We start from the raw sequence: 16,730 nt of genomic DNA, 5'->3' as shown, positions 1-16,730 counted from the left end.
GTATTCTTTTAGCCTTCTTTTGTCTTGGAAACTCCTCATTTCACCTTCCATTTTGAATGAGAGCCTTGCTGGGTAGAGTATTCTTGGTTGTAGGCCTTTGTTTTTCATTGCTTGGAATATTTTTTGCCATTTCCTTCTGGCTTGTAGTGTTTCTGCTGAGAAATCTGATGATAGCCTTATTGGAGCTCCCTTGTATGTTATTAGTTGTTTCTCTCTTGCTGCTTTTAGGATTCTCTCTTTGTCTTTGAATGTTGCCATTTTAATTATGATGTGTCTTGAAGTGGGCCTGTTGGGGTTCATCTTCTTTGGGACCCTCTGTGCTTCCTGGACTTGCGTGACTCTTTCTCTCCTTATGTTAGGGAAGTTTTCTGTCATTAGTTTTTCAAAGAGGTTTTCTATCCCTTGCTCTTCTTCTTCTCCTTCTGGAATTCCTATGATACAGATATTATTACGTTTCATGTTATCCTGCAGCTGTCTTAGAACCTCTTCAGTCTTGTTCAGCCTTTTTTCATTTTGTTGCACTTTCTGGGAGTTTTTGTCTAAGTTGTCCTCTAGCTCACTGATCTGATCTTCTGCTTCCTCTAGTCTGCTTTTAATTCCTTCTATTGTGTTCTTCAATTCAGAGATCGTATTCTTCATTTCCTCCTGGCTCTTATTGATAGCTTCCATGTCCTTTTTCATGCCGGTGTAATTCTCAGTAAGTTCCATAGTTTTTCTGGAGTTCCTTGTAGTTTCCGCTGAGCTCATTGAGCTTCTCCATAATCCATGTTTTAGATTCCATGTCTGATAGTTTGCTCCCCTCTATTTCATTTAGCACTCTTTCTGGGGATTCTACCTTTCTTTTCGATGGGGGGGTTGTTTCTCTGTCTCCCCATTTTTGTGACTCCTACTGTTTGTTGGTGCTTCTTAGAGTGATCGGCACTTCCTGGATCTGCCTCTGGTGGCGTCAGATCCTGTACCAGTCTGGGCCTAGGCAGCCTGTTGGAGACTTCCAGGGATCTACTGCCTTTGTCTGACTTCTTTAGTTGTTAATCTATTCAATCTGTGATTAGCCGTCAGGCTTAAGGACCGTGGGTGTGGCAGCTTAATTCCTGTAGGCAGGGCTTTTGCTTCCCCTCAGGCTGATGCCACTTGGAGGGGAATGGTCTGCCTGCAGTGTGGGGATGAGTCAGCACTGGGACCCGGCCGGCCGCTTCCCCAGCTCTCCCCTCAAAGCCACCACACCAAACTCTCTGCAAGTCCTAGTCCTCTCTGACTTCCCTCTGCTTGAGCCCAGGGTAAGTGGGGGCAAAATATTTTCGTATGTGATCCGCCTAAGAGCTCTTTTTCTCCAGCTGTTTCTCTCCAGCTAGCAAGAAACCCTGTGGCTTTTCACTTTTCTCAGCTGGATACTATTTTACTTTCCACTCTGTTGCTGTAGGCTGGGAAGCTTGGCTGGGGGTTTAGACCCTGCCCTTCTCAGGGGGAATCCCCGGCTGCTGAGCTGTTTCTCAGTCCCTTCAGTTGCCACTCGTGTGAGCTCAGCCAGCCCTTCCACGTCTCCGCACTCCCTACCGGTCACATTGTGATGTAGTGGCCTTTTCTGTCTCTCCGTGGTTATAAGACTTCTCTCCAGCTAGTCTTCGGCTGGGTATTCCAGATGATTTCTCCAAAATTAAGTTGTAAATCCAGACTAGTTCTGGGAGGAGGTTTGTGTAGCTTCCAGTTACTCCTCCGCCATCTTGTTTTCTCCAACCTCCTTATTTAAAGTCCATAAGCTTCATTGCATCAGCAAAACCACTTCAGAGCAGTACCTAAACTGTGTATGATTGAACAACCAGGGACAAGAATCTTGGGGAAAGGGACATCCTTCAGAATCCCACCTACCACAAACAACCTTCATATAATTGTTGGAGAAATACATTAATTAATGCTGTAAAGATGTAAAGACCCTAAACCACCTTGTAACACTCAGAATCTATGCAAAAAAAAAAAAAAAAAAAAGACACTGACTCAAGGTTATTAGATCTGTCTGCACTAATTAGCTTGGGAACATAGTCTCTGAATGAATCAAAGTATTTCTTTCCTTTGGAAGTCTGATGAAAGACAAGAACTGTGGTGCATGCCTCTGGTCAGTGCATCAGTTTCATTTGTCAGGGAGTATTTCTTTGTAGCCCGTGGCTGCCATCAGATTATGATCCATGGGGAGAATTATGCTCCATGGAAGGATATATGCACACACACATATGTAAATATTAAGTATATAAAATGCTCCTAAAAGATGAAAAGAAATATATTAAGTTTTTTTGTATTTCTCTGTATTTTCCTTGCATTCTTTTTAAAACTTTGTTTTAAAAAAATTTAAATTAGGCATGACTGTCCCTTTCCAAAAATCTATTGATCTAATTTGGGGAGAGTAAAATGTCAGTTGTGTTTAGTCCAATCTCTGCCAATTTTTACTCTTGTTCTAGTGCTCCTAATAGTCTAACAAAAGATGTGATCAACTGTTTATTTTTAAGACCTCCATCTCACCAAAGGTCAGGATTTATCGAAACTTAAGAGTTGGGAAATATAGATTTTATAAACAGTTGAGAAAAATGTTAAAATTAAAAATGTATAGGCAAAACTTTTGTTTTATTTATATTTATTTTTATCTTATGACTTGTAAGTAGGACACTTAAATCAGACCATACTTTTGGAGCTCTTACCATAAACCCAGTACTGTCAGATGTGTAGGAGGCTGTCTACAGACCTATAGCATGGACTCTGATCTCACAGGGTTTAGAGTGTAACAGAGAAAACAGAATGGACATACATGAAGCAAGTAATACTTCAATCTAAGCTTGCATTTTGTGGGCTTTTGGGTGCCAGGTGATACAAGTCCAACTCAAACTAGCCTGAGCAAAATAGCAGAAATTATTGTTTCATAGGAATGGCCTCTGAACTGTAGGGGTGGATCAAAAGGGCCCAATCTCTGCTTCCCGGTTGTGGTGTGGCTTTCTGTTTGTCTGTTGACTTTGTTCTCTTAGGCTTCTCCATACGGTATTGGGGAGGGGTGTGTGCCTATGCCTTTATAACCACCAGCATCTCTGGGGTCACAACCTATGGCTCATGATCCAAGGGGAAAGAGGATGCTGCTCTTCTATATCAGTTCTCAGAAAGGGACTCTGATTTGCCTTCATGTATCGTCTCCTTGGACCAATACTGAGTCTAGAGTGATGTGTTAATATTTTTCCCCTGTTCTCCCTGTTGTAGGGATAAAAAGACTTTGGGAAAACAAAAGATGTCCACTAAGCACATTACTATACTATACTATACTATACTATACCAAACCATACCATATCATACTATCAATGGTGAAAGTAGACAGACATCAACTGCCAAATCCCCAGAGTCTGTGCATATGTTAGATTATATGGCAAGGGAGGATTAAGGTTGTGAAAGGAATTAAATTTGTTAATCAGTGAACCTTAAAATAGACAAATGTTCCTGAATTACTCCGATAAGCTGGATGTAACCGCAAGGGTCCTTAAATGTGGGAGAGGGCAGCAGAGGAGGTAGTGTCAGAGAGACACTTTCAGTGATACGATGTGAGGAAGACACAGCTGGCTGCTGCTGTCTTTGAAGACGGAAGGTGGCCAAGAGCCAAGAAGGCAGGCAGCCTCTGGAAGCAGGGAGAGGAAAAGACATGGATTCTCCCATACAGCTTCCAGGAAGCGCACAGCCCTATTAACACCTTGGTTTTAGCCCAGGGAGACCCATCTCTGACTTCTAACCCTCGGAATGTAAGAAAGAACATTTGTGAAGTTTTAAGCCACGCAGTTTGTGGTAGTTTGTTTCAGCAGCAGTAGGAAACTATGAGAGTGGAGGATGATATGATGTGCTGGAAGCTGTAGTCACATGGGCTTGAATTGAAACCTGTCTTCTACCATTCAACCGCGTGACTTCAGTAAAGGTAGTCCTTCTGAACGTCAGCTTTATAATCTGTAAAAATGAGGCTGTTAATATTGTCTCACAAGGTTTTTATTAAAGGTTATATGAGACCACATAGCAAAATTCCTGAACATAGTAAGTACTCTGTAAACCCTAGTTCCTATTATTATCACCATGATATTCAATCCTCAAAAGAAGCCTATAAGTTATCTAGATCAGACATTATCTCCATTTTAAAGATGAGAACACTGAAGTTCAGGGGTGTTAAGCAACATCACCTAGCTAATAGGCCAAACTTCAAACTCTGGTTTTAATTTACAGTCTGCAATCTAATTTCAGAGAACTCCAGAGGATTGAGTACTCCCAGTATACCTACTGAAATCCTTCTAAGCTGCTGTGCTAATTAAATGTTCTGTCTGTGCTTCGGGCTATTCAAGAATGTGAGTAATTGTGTGCATGTTGCTGTGGGAGGTCATGGATAGTGGTGGCAGTCAGTGGGCAGCAGAAGCAAAAATGCAGAATTGGGAATAAAGCAGGATTACTGACCCTAGAATCACAGAGGTTTTAGAGCCAAAAGCAGAGTACGCACAAATTCTTCTTAGACTTTGGGCCAAATCTGGCCTACCCACATATTTAAAAGGAAAAAGAAAGAAAGAAAGAAAAGGGAAAACTATATCCGAAACTGACTGAAAATGCAATTAGATTGGTTTTACATGTTCCTGTTTTGTCCCTGTCCCCACATTGTTCTTTAATTCTACCTGGCCAGGTCACACAATTACCTGAAACCTGAATGACAGGACATAGTTTTCAACACTCGGCTTAAGGAGACCTGTCAGAATCTCTTATTTTAAAAATGAGACCTAAGTAGGTTAAGTGCCTGACTTATAGATTATGGTAGTCAGTATTTATGATCAAGCAGGGAGAATTATTAAGTCACCCTGTAGAGAGATGAGGCCAAATTGTGTGAGGTTTGGATATGTTCTTAAGTCCTGTAAAAAAGACTGTTCTGGGATGGCAGTTTGTCGATGCAATGCTAACTCGAGACAGATGACAGGCTATAGACACACACAGCAGAAAGACAGCTCGATATATTGCTATTAAGATAAATAATATAAGATAGTGTGCAGTCACAGTGGTGCACAATGAATGAGTTACAGGTATATGGAGAAACTGATCCCCATAGCCCTAGGGAAAGCTGGGTGGAGCCTGAACCTAGAAGATTCCCTGGGCTGATTGGGACTATAATGACAACCTTATTTGATTAAGTCAGGTGTTACACAAATATTGCGTTTCATCCATTGTTCAGTTTGTATTTTTTCCACACTTAATTGCTCAGAAATCATACTGCACATTGCATCAGATGGCTTCTTACAATGACGCGTAGCTAGGCAGCTGTTGTGACTCAGTTGTTTTTGCATGTGTATGCATGAACTTGGTCACAGTTGTTCAACACTTCTATTAACTTATGGGTATTGTTGGCTAAATATTATTATGCTTTACTGCCATTTGAAATGTCTTTAAAAGATTATATTGTGATTTTGCATAATAAAAATTTACCATGTATGGAAATAGGCAGTGGGTTGTAAACTTGTATCAGTAAGGAAAATATAGATTATTGTAGGGGTGACCAAAATTCCATGTTTTCTTACAAGGCAAACAAATAATTTACAGTTTCTAAATAGGGTGGACAGTTTTGATTAGATAAATCAAAAGAGTTGCTTATTTCAGTTTAAGGTGGAGAGGTTGCCAAATCCCTCAGAATATAAGAAGGAAATTTATCAGGAGGAGTGAGCAGGTTCTGAGATATGAGTACTTTTGTTAAAACATTAAATATCAATTTGTCCAAAACGTCTTGCTGCTTTTGAATAGAAGCTGTTGAATTTTCATCAGTTGCTGAGAAAAATAAAAGTATGAGTTTAGTCAACTAAAAGGGTGGAAAACCCTTATATTCTTTGACAACCATCAAAATTAATCTGTCTGTGTTAAAAGTGCAAGGTTTCTATTATATTTTTATCTGTCTTGTGGTGAAAAAGGCTGGGAGGCACTGGAATAGATAATACATGCCGCAGGTTTTTGAGAAAGTATTTTAGGATGAGTGGAAAATGAAAAGACTGTCTAGTAATAGACAATAATGGCTTTCAAAAATGTTCAAACTCATTAATGATCAATGAAAATAAAAAGAGATATTGACCTCTCACTAAGTTCTAGTATTTCTCTCTTGTGGGCTCCTGTTCATGATCCTCACTCTTACCCCTTTTTGTTTATCCCCCTATTCTCTGCCTTTCTCCTTCTTTCCTTCCTTCCTTCTCCAGTTCTCCTCACGTTCTTCTCTCATGCAGAGAGGTTCAGCAATGATCTGTTCCTGCTTGTCCTCCTGCTGACTCCGGTGTCCCCAAGCCTCAGCCTCCAAGTGAGGGGCTCCTCAGTGAAATTTTTCTGAATAGACAGCTCCTTCCTGAGAGGAATTCTGGCACTTACTGCTGCCACATTTTTCATCTTGTTAAAATAGCATTTGTAAAGTTTATAGAATATATAATAGACTACCTTAAAGACTCCCAATTCTCTGTTAAACTTTCACTAATTTCAGGCACACTTAAAGTCACTGTCTTATAAACAAGAAATGTTTCAACCCTTGACCCATGATAGAGGAAGACTTGTTCCTAGAGTAATTTACAGGTCATTTCCTTCTTTTTAAGCCTTCTCCAACCCCAACTTTCTGAGTTCCATTCCCTGGCTTGTGAACATCATGCTGCTCTTGCTTCTGTCCTGCTTTGAAAAGAATCCTAGATATGGCGGCAGGAAGTCTAGGCTCTAAAGTCCCATTTGTCACTCATACAACCTTGGGAATCAACTTAACTTCTTCAAGCCACCCTTACCTCATTTGTAATATGAACAACTGAACCTCCTCACCTGCCTACTTTACAGACTGTGGTGAGAATCAAACAAATATACAAGGAATGTCAAGTGTAAAGCCTGAATCAAGTGTGAATATCTATTATTTCCATTGCTAAAATAACATCTTATTTACTTAAAATAATTAAACAATTCATTAACAAACTAAAGTTGTATTAATGTATACATCTGGGGGGGCTCCTCTCTGCGGCAGCCCAAATGGAGGAGTCCCTGGTGGCAGCTCTGTTCCCTGCACAGTCACACCCATGTTGTGGACAGGGCCTGTCTAGTGGGCTTGGGGATCCTGGCCTGTCCTCCAGCCCTCTACACACACACTCAGATGTGGGACCAGGCCCTGCAGAGCCTTGCAGCACCCTTGGCCCAGGCTACAAAAAAAAAAAAAAAAAAAAAAAAAAAAGTGGGGAGGAGGGTCAGGTCTATCATTTAGCTGGCTATTCCTTTTAATTTGTTTATTTAAACCTGGCAGGTATAGCAATTAGCTTTTGCTACGTAATTTTAAAAAATTAAAATAAAAAGTCCGCAAGTCTCCAATTTCATACTACAAGCAAACATTTATTTGGCTTACATGTCTGGGAGATTAGTGGTTGGCCAGTCTAGGCTGGGCTCGGCTGAGGTGTCTCTCACTCTGGTCCTGGCACCAGCAGGCTAGCCAAGCACATTCTTGAAGGCTATGGTAGAAGTACAAGACGGCAAGCAGAAACGTGAGTAGTTAAGGCCCAGACTTGGAACTGGCGCACCATTATTTGTGCCCCATTTTATTGATCAAAACAAGTCAGATGGCCAAACTCAGTGTCAAGAAGTTGGGAAATATACAGTTGAATCTCATTATTTGTGGTACTTATGGTCTATAAAGCCAACAGGAATTAGTAAATACTGAACCACTGTTCACAGGGGAAATATAGGTTAGGTGTCTGTGAGCCTCTGATCATGTTTTCATTGACAGATCAATACTCAACCTTGCTTTATGTGTTTCTGTTTAAAGCCACCTCACTAAATATATATTATTGATTCATTAACAATTGAATTCACAACTAACAGCACCATAACTCATGCCTGAAGGAATTTATCTAACACGTGTATTTTCTCTGTAAAAGCACATCACAGCCTTCTTGGACCTAGGAACACTAGACAGCACATCAGCACAATGCCTGGGCCATGCATATATATAGTGAAATCACCAACACAACCACAAAAATTCAAAAAGTGTGGCACCAAATAGACTGCAAAAAAGAACACTTGTTTCCAGTATGTGACTTCAGCTGGGAATGCAAGTTTTTTTTTTTTTGCCACTCCTCCGCCCGTGACTGTCAATGACCGCAAAAGTGACAAGTGTATTGACTTGGCTGGTTATTGAATTGTTAACAAATAAATGTTAGCAAGTAAGCAGATTCAAAATGCAGGATTCATAAATAATGAGGATCAACACTACTTTGCCCTTAGTGGAAAAAACTTTGAAGTTATATGGCAAAGGATGTGGAAAAAGAGAGGGTTAAAAAATTAGGGCAATAATGCAGGATCTTGGGTCCCATCTCAGACTTAGTGAATCAGAATTTGCATTTCAGACTCCCCCAGATGTTTGTATGCACATTCAGGTTTGAGAAATACTGCCCTCGATATGACTGTAAATACATCCATAATAAAGGGGGGCAGTTAAATTCTATTTTAAAAAATCCTATAAAGATTAGGGGCCTACTACATTGATAAAGTTTTTGTGGGTCCAGAAGTCTGGGCCTGCTGGGACAACCTCACTAAGGTGAAAAACATGTTATTGCACCTTACATTTCCTATTAATTGGGAAGAAGCAGAGCACTTGGTGGAACATTTTGGCATTTGAGGGCAGCATATGCCATGCGTGGGAATACAGCTACAACACTTTTATTGGGTAACACGGACAGCTGCCAGTTTTAGTGGGTCCCTGAGCTAAAGAGTGTTCTGCAGCAATTCCAAGCTGAAATGGCATGCTGCCTTACTATTTCTCAGCAGGTCTGAAGATGCCTGAGATGTTATGGTAGATAAGAATGCTGTATCAAGTCTCAGGTAAGCCCTCATAGGAGAGTCACCATGCAGAAACTCAGTTCCAGAACAAGTCCATTCTTCTGACATCAAGTCATTTGTAAAATAGCCCCTGGCATGCCACGGAGAGCCTGGCCATGCAACTTAAGTATTATGTAGCTAGAGCGGCCCATCATGTGCTGGATATTTCAGATTTTACCAAATCACAGTTGGGTGGGGATAGAAGCAAGGTCTCAGATAGATAAAGAAAAAGAGGAGTCATGGAATGGAAATTCCTTGGAGGTCAAAGAACAGTGGCCAGAAAAACATGAGTAGGAGAGTTGGAAGTTCCCCAAGAAAGGCAAACTCAGTATAATAAAGTAATCTTTTTCTCACTCTCTAACTGCTCCTCTCCCTGAATGCCCTCTATTGGGTGCAGAAAGGTCATATGCACCCTACCCCAGGTCAAATCTTTGGAGTTACTATTGACAATTCCGGTTCATCAAAGGGATATCCCCTTAGAAATGTCCCTTTAATCTGTGCCTGCCTCAATTAAGTCTCTTGCTAGTTTTCTACATTATTGACAAGTGGTATTTCAGTATACCTGATTATTCCATTCGTTGATTCGTTGGCAGCCGTCCATCTCGAGAGACGATGGTGTAGCTTCTTAAGAGTCTATCTGCACCGCCGAGAATGGCTGTGCAGTCCGACTCGGGAGTGACACGGTATGTCTCCTCCCGTGTTGAATCGACATCTTGCGATGACGCTGGAGTGTCCTCTCCAGCGAAGCTGAAGCTACAGAGCCTGGGCAGGGTGATATGGAGGGTCTGCTGTTGCCCATGCAGCAGACCCCCCCTCTCTTCGCAGCTGAAGGGTCCAAGGGAAAGACGGAGTCAATACAGCTTGGCTTCAGGTGCGCCGCAGGAGTTGCCGGTGTTGACTACAACGTCAAACCGCCTTAGGGACTCCGGCTCCGGATTTTCTGTCGGGGTTTACTCCCTTAGCCTTTCCCCTGAAGAGGTATGCCGCAAGGCAGCGGAGGTTTTTTGGAGTCAGAGTTTTCCTTCTCTGATGTGCCCTGACTGGAAGATCGAACCAGCGACACTTAGCTCGCAGGCCGACGCTCAATCCACTGAGCCAAACCAGCCAGGGCGTGATTATTCCATTAACTCCTCAAATATTTATTGAACATCTACTATGTATCAGGCACTGGGCCTAGGTCTTGGGGAAACAATGTGAAGAATTAAAAAATATGCTGCTGAAGAAGGCCTCGTGGAATTTACAGTCCGGTAGACCGGATATGAAAATCCTGCTTAAAATCTCTCAGTGATTCCCTGCAGTTTTCAAGATGAAGTCCAGATGTCTTGACTGACTTGTCCCTGCTTATCTCTCTAGCATCACCTCTAATCACTGCCCTTCAGTCTTGCATACTTTGCAGCCACAATGAATACTTTCCCTTCTTCAGAGCACCTCTTTTAAAAGGGTTTACTCCAGCTGTCCACCTTCTCCAGGAAGCCTTCCAGACACTCCATTCCCTTTTTAGTTGCACTTCTCTGTACATAGTTCCACCACACCTTGTCCTAGCACTACCACAATATGTATCACACCTTATTGTGTTTCCTTGTTCTTTTGTCCCCCTCTTATCCTCTACCAGGAGCTCTAATTGTGTAACCAGTACTAAGTGCAGTGTCTGATTCATAATAGGTACTAGACATTTTTTGTCAAACATGCAGCACACTCTGCAACAGCAGACAAGGTCAAAACATCACTTCTGCACCTTGAAAAAGGAGCTCCTGTGGCATAACTCCAGGGTAGCTACCCTGTGCTTACCTCTTAGACTTGGGCTAGGATTCAGTGGTGCGCCCCCTAGCGCCTCCGTCCAATGCCGCAGGAACGGGTAGGGCGCCCACGAGCACGAGGTCCCAAACCTGCTCAAGGCGCATGCGTAGCACACGCCAGCTGGGCTCCGATGGGAAGAGTCCAAGAGTGAGGGGAGTGGGTTGTAGACTTGGATACCTTTTTCTGTTTCAGCGGGAAGGCAGCTCATTATTTTCCCCTATGATTGTATCTTAATTTAAAATGTAAGACCATGTGGCTTTTCAGCGAGCGATAAAGGGGCTAGAGTGTTATCAAACTCTTCGTCTTCCTTCAGCACCCCTCCCGAAGGGCGGTGGGTTGGACGGTCCCAGGTCAAGGCGCGCGGGGGCGGAAGCGGCGGTGGCGGCTGCTGCTGCTGCAACCGCGTCGGCTGTCAGAGCGGGCGAGGAGCCGGGCGGAGCTACCATGGAGCGTCAACGCTGGCTACCGCTGGAGGCCAATCCAGAGGTGAGCGCCGCTCTGATTTCGGTCTGAGGACGCAGGCGGGGCGCAGGGAACCGGGCTGCTCTAGCTCGTTCGGGGTGGCTTGTTGCTAAAGCGTGTTCTCTGTTTCGTTTCCAGGTCACTAACCAGGTGAGTGAGGTGTCTTGTCGCTCGGGACCCCGGAGTCCTCCCTGACCGTCTACACCTCCGCTCTGCCTATGAGTATGCGATTGTATTCCGCGAGGGTCGTTCTTGGCGCGTGCGCCCCTCTCACGGCTTCCCCTCGCCCACCTGTCTCCTGGATGGAGGTGCTCCCTGCGGCTTCAGCCCCTGCTGTGGTCCCACTCCCCCGCCCTCCCGTTGCCTGGGTCTCGGGGTTTGAGGGATGTTCACGCAGTATTCCCATTCCTCGTTCCCTTTTCGTTTTGCTTTTTGCGTGTGCCGATTCCGTAGTTTTCCCATCCCAGGATTTTCTGGGTGACTAATTTGCCGACACTACCTGACTCCACGCTTTGTCAACGTGCCCACCCAGTCCTTGTCATTTCATCCACCGCCTGCACTATGAAATCATCTCCCAAATCTTCTCTGGCCCCATGAAGTCACGTCTCTTCCCCGTCACGCCCCTTTTCTCTTCCAGTTTCTTAAAACTGGAATTCACTTGCTTGCATACCATAGGAAGCTCAGTGTGAAAGTTCCCACGCTGTTCTTGGCCACATACAGCCTGTGAGGTTCGTGTGGGTTTGGAGGTTAAAGTTCAGGGAGGGACGAGGGAACATGCCCCAGCCACTCGATGAGAAGAACAGTAAGTGCTACCATGTATAAAGTTTTGATTTGCTCAGGTGTACTTTGCCTTACATTCCCAGCAGCTAGTTTACTTTTTACTGCCTTCTTAGTTTATTTTTATTATATGGTCAACTTTCCTCCCTTAATCTCTCTTCTCATCACCAAGGAATGATTTGTCATGTACTTACTTGCCTTTTGTTTTTCAAAGCTTGTAGAAAATTCCTTACTTAAGGAAAAGTAGATAGACGTATTTGAATGTCAACAGCAAATCCCTTGTCTTCTTACTCAGGTTTATTAAACGCTTTTGAAATGACTGTTATTCCCCCAGCTCTTCCCTCTTTAGTAATCTAGAAAAAGCTTAAAACCCAGCATATATCTTTTATATAATTCTTACGGTGGCATTTCCTATCAATGTTAATGTCCTTTTGTTTTATCCCCTTTGAAATTTGCTGTTCATTTTTTCCCTACACATTTTGACCCCTTTGTAAAGTGAGAATAGTCTTCAGGCAGCAGAGTCAGTATTTGCAACTTCTGATTTAATGCCAAAGGGAAAGAGGCATATTTTACTCAGACTTAATCCAAAACTATTTTTACACCTTTTGTGAAAAGTCAGTTTACCATATATCTGGAGAGTGTTCATTTCCATTGATTTATGTGTCTGTTCTTTCACCAATACCACAGTCCTCCCCCCCCCCCGGCTCATTTATTTATTTTCCTTTCATTTTTTCCCCCCACTAAAAATTTTTGTTTGTTTGTTTTTCTATTACAGTTGTCCCACTTTTTTCCTCATTGCTTCCCCAATACCACAGTTTTTGATTACTGTAGTTTTATAGTGTCTTATTTTCCAAAATCAGCTTGACAGTTTCCACAAAAAGTCCTATAGTGATTTTGATGGTGAATGTGTGCCTAAATCTATAACTACATTTTGGGGAAACGTAGCATCCTAACAATATTGAGTCTTGCAATTCACCAAGATGGTACATCTCATTATTTAGTTGATTTGTTTCAACAGTATTTTGTAATTGCAGCGTGTAGGTCTTGCACATATGTTGTTAGATTGATACCGAAGTATTTAGTGATTCTTGGTGCTATTGTAAATTATACTGTTTTATAGTTTTAATTTCTAATTGTGGCAATGTTTTTTAAATAAAAAACTTGCGTTAAAATTAATATTTCTGTAATTAAGGATAAAGCAAACATTTTTTTGAGTCCATTATTTTAGGTTATTGTGATTTCCATGAATAGACTTACTGAGTTCATTTTAATATTTGCCTTGTTGGAAACTTCTGTATCCTTTTCTTGATAGGAATTCCAGTTTTTCTGAATTCTTCTCTTTCAGGTATTCCATTTTGTATTCTTCATAAAAGGCAGGATTATTATAGTAAGCCATTAGACATTCTTTCAATGCAGAATTTTCTTTCTGGCATTTTACTACCGTAAGGATTCCAGATTTCTTGCAACATTTGGTAAAATCTTGAACTTCTTTGGAATATCTCTTGGGCCTTTTCTCATTATTTTAGGGAATCAAAACACCTTTTTTGACATGTCTGAGGTGCTCTGTGGTGTCAAGTGCCATCTCCACAGCAGAGCTAGAGATACTGGTTTTTATATGTTGACTTTGTGCTTTGCTAAATTTGCTTATCCTGGTAGCTTTTTCTTAAAAGATGCTTTGGGATTTTCTATATAGATAATCATCTTCACCGAATATATTTTTATTTCTCCCTTTTCAATCTGTATGCCTTTTATTTCTCACTGCACTGGATAGGATCTTCAGTACAGCATTGAATAGGATGAAAATAGAGAACATTTTTGCCTTGTTTCAGATGTTAGGAGGAAAACATTTGATCTTTCATCATTAAAAATATTAGTTATAGGGTTTAGGTAGATGCTTTTTATCAGGCTAAGAAAGTTCTTTTTCTAGTTTGCTGAGAGTTTTTTATCATGTATTAATGTTGAATTTTCTTGAATGATTTTTCTGCATCTCTGATACGATCATTTAAGGAAGAAAAATACCAATTATATGTAAACATAGAAGAGGGGGGACACTTTTCAACTCATTTTATGGCCAGCATTACCAGACAAATCATAACAACAAAAACTGAAACCAAATATCCTGCATGAACATAGGTGTGAAAATTCTTACCACGTTATTAGCAAAGAAAATGCAGTGACATATAAAAGGATAATGTATTGTGACCAAAACAGTGTATCCTAGTATTGTAAAGCTGGGTCACCATTCAAGTCAATCAACGTAATTAACTATATTAACAGACTAAAGAACAAAACTTTTTAGATAATATTATTTCTGTCAATAAGTTATAAGCTTTTATTACTGGAAACATATTCTATGATTCAGCTATTATTGCACCTTGTTCCTACGTAATCTGGATAAGCTATAAAAAAAATTCACTTATTCACATTAATTAAACAGTATTTTGAGGGCATCTTTTTTAATACCAGGTGTCTGAGCAGGAGGTGGTTATACTTGGGTGATTAAAACATTCACGGTTTTCCTTTTCAGTCCAATGGTAAGAGACAGAATAAACAAATACAGTGGTACCTCTGTGCTCGTTGCTAATTTGTTCCGGAACTCGTGATGACTCCTGAGTACCAAATGATGAGGCATTTTCTCTTGGTGGGTGGCATTGTGACTCATACAAGTTCTAGCAAGTGTGATGAGTCTCGAGCAAGTGCCATGAGTCCCAAGCAAGCACCAAATGCTGAAAACATTTCTTCCTCGTCAAAATGCAACAAGTACAGGTTTTCACGAATTCTGAAACTGACGAGTGCTGAGGTATGACTAATTAGCAATTGTTATAGGTGCAATGAAAAAAATTAATAGGGTACTGTGATGGAGACCATGAGGGAAAAAACATCACAAGTGACATGGTGACAAAGAAGCCATTCTGAGATGACACAAACAGGAGAGAGATTTTTAGTATATGATTGTATACTGTTTCTGGCATGCTTTGTTGTGGTTCAGTTTGTTTTAAAATATTTTATAAAGAAGTGATACACTTTTAGTGGAAGAATGTGCAACTATCTAGGAAGTACGATTTTTGTGGGTTTTTTAAATTCTCTTTGTATTAGTGATAGAACCAAGGATAGAAAGTGAATAGACATTTAATTAATTGACTGAGAATATGGAGAATTAATAGAATTAAGCCACAGATAAATTCCAACAACTGTCCATCTCCAGCCTCTTATTTTCTCAAGTTAATGGAATATTAGGCCTTTTATTTATCTTGATTTCACTGTTATCACTTGTTAGTTGCATGTGTTGTTATTGTATTTTTAGTTTGAGCAAATACTGTTTTTGCTCTAATGATGCCTACTCTGTATAAGAATGGTGAACAGATCATTATTAATTGTTAGACATTACCTAGTAACCATGTGCAGACATTAAGTAGAAACCATGTAGGCGATTTCTTTTCTTGGTTAGTATTTGTCAATCCCTTCTAAGTTTTGGGTTGGCCAAAAAGTTTGTTTAGTGTTTTCCATAAAATAAAAGGCACATTTTTCATTTTCACCAATAAGTTGATTTAGATATTTTGAGTATGTTGACTATCCCCTGTGTGGTATAACATTGATTGTTCTCAGTTAATATTTCAATTTGATCTCGATCAACTTCAACTGGTCTACCTGTGGAGCTTCATCCAGAGAGAGATCTCCAGCATGAAACTTTGCAAACCACTTTTGACGCGTCAGTCAGTCACAGCACCTTCTCCATACACTGCACAAATCTCTTTTTGCATTTCAGTTGTGTTTTTACCTTTCTTGAAATAATGAAGCATAAGATGCTGAAAATGTTGCATATTTTCTTCCATCTTTAATATTAAAATGGCTATACAAAAATTTCTATTTTTGATAAGTATTTTTTTTAATGCTCATTGATATGACAGCTGTCACAATGCAATCTAACAAACTTGTTTTGAATGGTGTTAAAGACAGCTAAGCGCTACTAGAGCCATTTTATGGAAAAAGCCAAAAGAACTTTTTGGCCAACTAGTATATTTTGTCATGCTTACCTAGAATGAAATCAGTTAAGTAATAGAAAATTTATTTTAAAATTCTAAGCTCTTTTATTTACACATACATTTAAAGAGATGATAGCAGCTTATAGCTCATGGAAAGTTAAGATAATTAAGCATCAAGAATTATAACTTAAAAAAAATACAGTCTGTGATATGGGCAATCATAGTATTTCTTTTTATGAGCACTAGATTTTCATCCTGATTATGTTTTGTAATTTGAGTAAAGCACAGCCACATTATGTATATTTCAAATATTGTGTTTTACGACGAATACATTTTGATATAGAAATCCCCTAGAAGTATTCATAATGGTGATTTTATAGAAGAGGAAAAATATTTTCTAGCATAATGTATAATGTCCAAAGGAAAATAAATTTAACATAACTATGTAGCAAAGGCACCTGTAAATTATGTAGGGTGGAACCTCAGGTAGTTGCCAAGGCAGAGCCACCTGCTTCAACACTTTGTGGCTCTTTTTGTGAAGGGGCTGCTCAGAGAGGGGACAATGCCACTGCCTGGCTTCTGGCAATTTGCCCAGTACTTGCCCCGTTTCCGGTCACTTCACCCACTTCTGGATGCGATTGGTACCCTTCCAACTGCTGCCCTGGGGTTTGCATATGTTCTAAGACCATGAGGGCCCTTTAAGCAGTAAATAATCTGGCAGTTTCTTCTGTTGCCCCAACCCCCACTGGTTTTTACAGCCAGAGGTAATGGGGATTTATCTCCCAGTGCTGGAACCCTGAGCTGTGCGGTCTGGCCTGCGGCTGGGATCATTCGGTCCTAGGGTTTTGCTCT

At 40.8% G+C, this 16,730-nt stretch overlaps 2 protein-coding genes and 1 pseudogene across 4 annotated transcripts in view; 1 reads left to right on the top strand and 2 right to left on the bottom strand.

Annotated features, from left to right (window-relative positions):
- The window catches only part of COMMD6 (COMM domain containing 6), a 36,412-nt gene extending 25,672 nt beyond the window's left edge, over window positions 1-10,740 (bottom strand). Inside the window, exon 1 of the mRNA XM_090258080.1 lies at window positions 10,648-10,740. The gene's annotated coding sequence lies outside the window, so the exon portion shown is untranslated. The remainder of the gene's footprint in view (window positions 1-10,647) is intronic.
- A 290-nt stretch (window positions 10,741-11,030) lies between these two features.
- The window catches only part of UCHL3 (ubiquitin C-terminal hydrolase L3), a 48,786-nt gene continuing 43,086 nt past the window's right edge, over window positions 11,031-16,730 (top strand). Inside the window, exons 1-2 of one of the 3 annotated variants that reach the window (XM_090258070.1) lie at window positions 11,031-11,142; window positions 11,257-11,268. In XM_090258070.1, coding sequence (XP_090114196.1) covers window positions 11,101-11,142; window positions 11,257-11,268 — 54 coding nt within the window. In that variant the 5' untranslated portion in view covers window positions 11,031-11,100. The remainder of the gene's footprint in view (window positions 11,143-11,256; window positions 11,269-16,730) is intronic. The other 2 variants (XM_090258073.1, XM_090258071.1) reach the window with 2 other exon arrangements.
- LOC149995929 (COX assembly mitochondrial protein homolog pseudogene) lies at window positions 13,158-13,477 on the bottom strand (annotated as a pseudogene).

This window comes from Furipterus horrens, unplaced genomic scaffold (assembly GCF_987537825.1).
Source record: "Furipterus horrens unplaced genomic scaffold, mFurHor1.1.pri manual_scaffold_12, whole genome shotgun sequence".
Taxonomy (NCBI): Eukaryota; Metazoa; Chordata; class Mammalia; order Chiroptera; family Furipteridae; genus Furipterus; species Furipterus horrens.
The sequence above is the reverse complement of the archived record's forward strand: the minus strand, read 5'-3'. Positions and strand labels throughout refer to the sequence as shown.